Consider the following 3,521-nt stretch of genomic DNA (forward strand, 5'->3'; position numbering starts at 1 on the left):
AACAGCAGTGGGCCCCATCAAAATCGCTGTATTGTAGTCACCTGAGTCGGCCAGATTCTTCGACTCAAGGCCAAACATGTGGGGGAGACTCACTCTCCCCCTCTTTTGGCAACGGGCGAAATTTTTTTTAAAAAAAAATCAGCCGCAGCTAAAACTAGCAGGAACTGTTGGGAAGGGACTCTACCATTGTTTACATTGGGACCCACCTGCATTTCATGATGGCCTGATTTTTGGGTGTCTCGTCATCTTGGGTGGATGTATGATGTATCAAACAAATGGATCATGACATATACATAACCCAGTGGGCCCCATGATACCAATGGTGGCTGTCCCTCTCAACTCCCTCCTATCTTATGGCCCACCTGAATCATGGATTAAACTAATTTTTGTGCCCATGGCCTAAGATGGTGGCGCGCATTTGACTGATGTATGTTCCCTTTCAATTTAATTTTTCATGTTGCGGTGCGCCTGAGTTTTCAAACAGGCTGATTTTTCGGCCCTCAGGTACAACTAATGGACGTTTCAGATGCCATGCACAGTTTCTGTGGGCCCAACAATGTCTACTCGGGTTTGACTCCATTTGATCATTCCTCATGTATTTGTGTGTCTAACTTGAGAAGTTAAAAAAATCTAGAAATCAAGAACTAGACAGGCCCTTTGCTTGTGCTTATGTGTAATGGATTTTTATTATTATTATTTTTTTTCGGTTAAATATCTTCACCTCAGCACTGGTACCAAAAGATATCAACCACGAGTTGGAAAGGAGGAGGGAAAGGAAAACTCCCGAAATTGAAGACACTCAAGAGATAGTAGCTGAAAACAAAGATCCTTAGAAAACACGGTTCACAGAGCTCAACAACAAAATTCTGACATTAGAAAAGAAGTGGCAGCCGTCGTCAGTTCCCGTCACCGTTCAGGCAATGATGGAAGAAACCGAGCCTCCCTTCACCTCAACAATCATGAGCGAGATGATGCCACAGAGGTTCCAAATATCTCCTGTCATCCAATACTCTGGGTCTGGGACTCATCCGAGCACGTGGAGGCTTATCGTTCGTTGATGCAAATCTAAACAGCGAGGGATGCGATGATGTGCAGAGGGTTTTCAATCACACTCACGGAATCCGATCAGAGTTGGTATCGTTAGCTCAAACCCAACTCCATTGGTTCCTTCGCGGAGCTTAGCTGATCATTCCTTACTCAATTTATAAGTGGTAAGAAGAGTCGTAAAACAAACACCCATCTGTTCACCATCAAACAAGAGCCAAAGGAATCATTGAAAGACTACATCGCTCGTTTCAATGAAGAGGCATTACAGGTGGAAGACCATGACGTCAAGATGACGCTCTCTGCAGTGTTCAGTGGTCTGAAAGATGGGAAGTTTGCTTTCTCTATTGGAAAGAATCCACCAAAGACGTTAGCCGATCTCATCACTAGGGCTCAAAAGTACGCTAACGCTGAGGAATTCTCTAACGCCCACAAGAATGTTCAAGTAACAGAGCCGATTGGCAAAGGGAAGAGGCCAAGGAACGAAGAATCTTAGACACCCAGTAAAGGGCCAGATGACCGCGCTCCTCGCGATCGTCGTCCGAGCAGAAAACCAGAGGATAAATTTCGTTCCTACACCCACCTCAACACATCCACCGAGCAGATTCTACTGGACATTCGAAGGCAGAAGCTTCTGAACTGGCCTGTTTGTATGAAAGCCGACTTGGATCATCGAGACAAGCGCAAGTATTGCCGTTTCCACCGAGATCACGGCCATAACACAACCGACTGTGTGGACCTCAAGGATGAGATTGAGACCCTCATTTATAAGGGTCATCTGCGCCAATATACCAAGGAAGAAAGAACGGCTTGAAAAGAAGAGCAGGAGTAGCCGAACAACACCCCAGAAGAGTCAGTCGAAATCCGCGCCATCTTCGATGGCTCATCTGGTGGAGGAAACTCAAACTGGGCTCGAAAGGCCCACTCTCGGAAGTATGATCCGGAACATTACATCCACATGACCGACCGGCCTAGCAAGGAACTCCGGGTCAGCCCGTACAGTTTGACCTTCAAGGAAGACGATGCACGCAGAATCCAGTATCCGTACGATGACGCTCTAATTGTTACTTTGACCATAGCCAACTAAAAGGTGTACCACATCCTAGTCGATACCCAAAGTTCAGCCAATGTAATCTACTCTGAAGCTTTTGAAAGAATGAGGATTCCAAGGTCACACCTCAGACCTGTGAAGACCCCCCTGCACGGCTTTGTCGAAAAAAGGGTGATCTCCGAAGGAGCCATCTCCCTCCCCGTGATCACGAGAGAAGGACAACATCAAGCCACCCTCATGGTGGACTTCCTCATTGTCAATGCGCCATCAGTGCACAACGTCATTCTGGACAGACCTTCTCTCAATGCAATGAGAGTAGTCGTCTCCACCTATCATCTGATGATGAAGTTTCTCGCCGAGGGCGGAGTAGGTTACCTCCGAGGCGATCAGCGTGAAGCTCGGAGATGTTACACTATAGCAGTAAAGAAAGGGTCCGTGAAGCAAGCACTCACTGTCAATGTCTTAGATCTCAAAGGACCTATAGAGGACTCATCTGTGGAAGACTTGGAGAAAGTACCGCTCGATGAAGTAGACCTGAGCAAGACCGTTCAGCTTGGAACGTTGTTAAATTTTGAGCAGCGGTCTGAAATGCTGACTTTCCTACGGCGACATAGGGATGTCTTTGCATGGTCGCATGGGGACATGCCAGGGATCTCCCTATATGTCATGGTTCACAGGTTGAATGTAGACCCGGATCACAAACCTGTGAAACAGAAAAGGAGACCGTTCGATGCCGAGTGGTACGAAGTCTTCATCCTGCTCAACGATGGCTTCATAGAGGAGGTACACCATCCCAACTGGATCGCGAACATAGTCCTTATCAAGAAGGCCAACGGAAAATGGCGGATCTGTGTGGATTACTCGGATCTGAACAAGGCCTGTCCAAAGGATAGCTTCCCATTACCTCAGATCGATCAACTGGTGGACAGCACAGCGGGGCACTCGGGCCCAATTGGGAAGGGCCATATCGTGTGGTCCGGTCGACCAAACCTAGCTTTTACCACTTGGAAGATCTTGAGGGCTGTCAGCTCCCCCACTCCTGGAACGCCGAGCACTTGAAAGTCTACTACCCTTGATCTAATGGCCGTTGTGGGCCCCTAATAAATGTGCACTTCCAAGTGACTAGCCTTTAAGACTCTCAATAAAATTCACATCCCTTCCTATTTACATGAATGAATTATCTAACTAAGAAAAAGTTGACTCTCATAAGCAGGGGCGGACTAAACAAACTGATCCCTTAAAGAAAGAGTTAGAACGTTATCCCACGAAAGTTCTACAAGGCATCCCCTCATAATTGGGGGAAAAAGCTGGTAGATAACCCGACTCCCCGACAGAGGAGTTGGTCCGTCCCCGGACTGACGGATATATTAAAAATTGCTCGCCAATTGTAGTATGAGCCGATCCCCTAGGGGTCCAGACTTAACAA

General features: G+C 47.2%; 1 protein-coding gene across 1 annotated transcript; it reads left to right on the top strand.

The window, feature by feature from the left end:
- The first annotated feature begins 2,200 nt into the window (after positions 1 to 2,200).
- Positions 2,201 to 3,154, top strand: LOC131242000 (uncharacterized). The gene has a single exon (XM_058240353.1). It carries the CDS (start codon positions 2,201 to 2,203, stop codon positions 3,152 to 3,154), a length of 954 nt encoding a protein of 317 aa, XP_058096336.1.
- Positions 3,155 to 3,521: the final 367 nt, after the last annotated feature.

The sequence above is a fragment of the Magnolia sinica genome, chromosome 4 (genome assembly GCF_029962835.1).
Source record: "Magnolia sinica isolate HGM2019 chromosome 4, MsV1, whole genome shotgun sequence".
Lineage (NCBI taxonomy): Eukaryota > Viridiplantae > Streptophyta > Magnoliopsida > Magnoliales > Magnoliaceae > Magnolia > Magnolia sinica.

What these genes read in the sequence shown, in the direction of transcription:
- LOC131242000 (XM_058240353.1), top strand. Translation starts at nt 2,201, where the DNA reads ATGAGGATTCCAAGGTCACACCTCAGACCTGTGAAGACCCCCCTGCAC.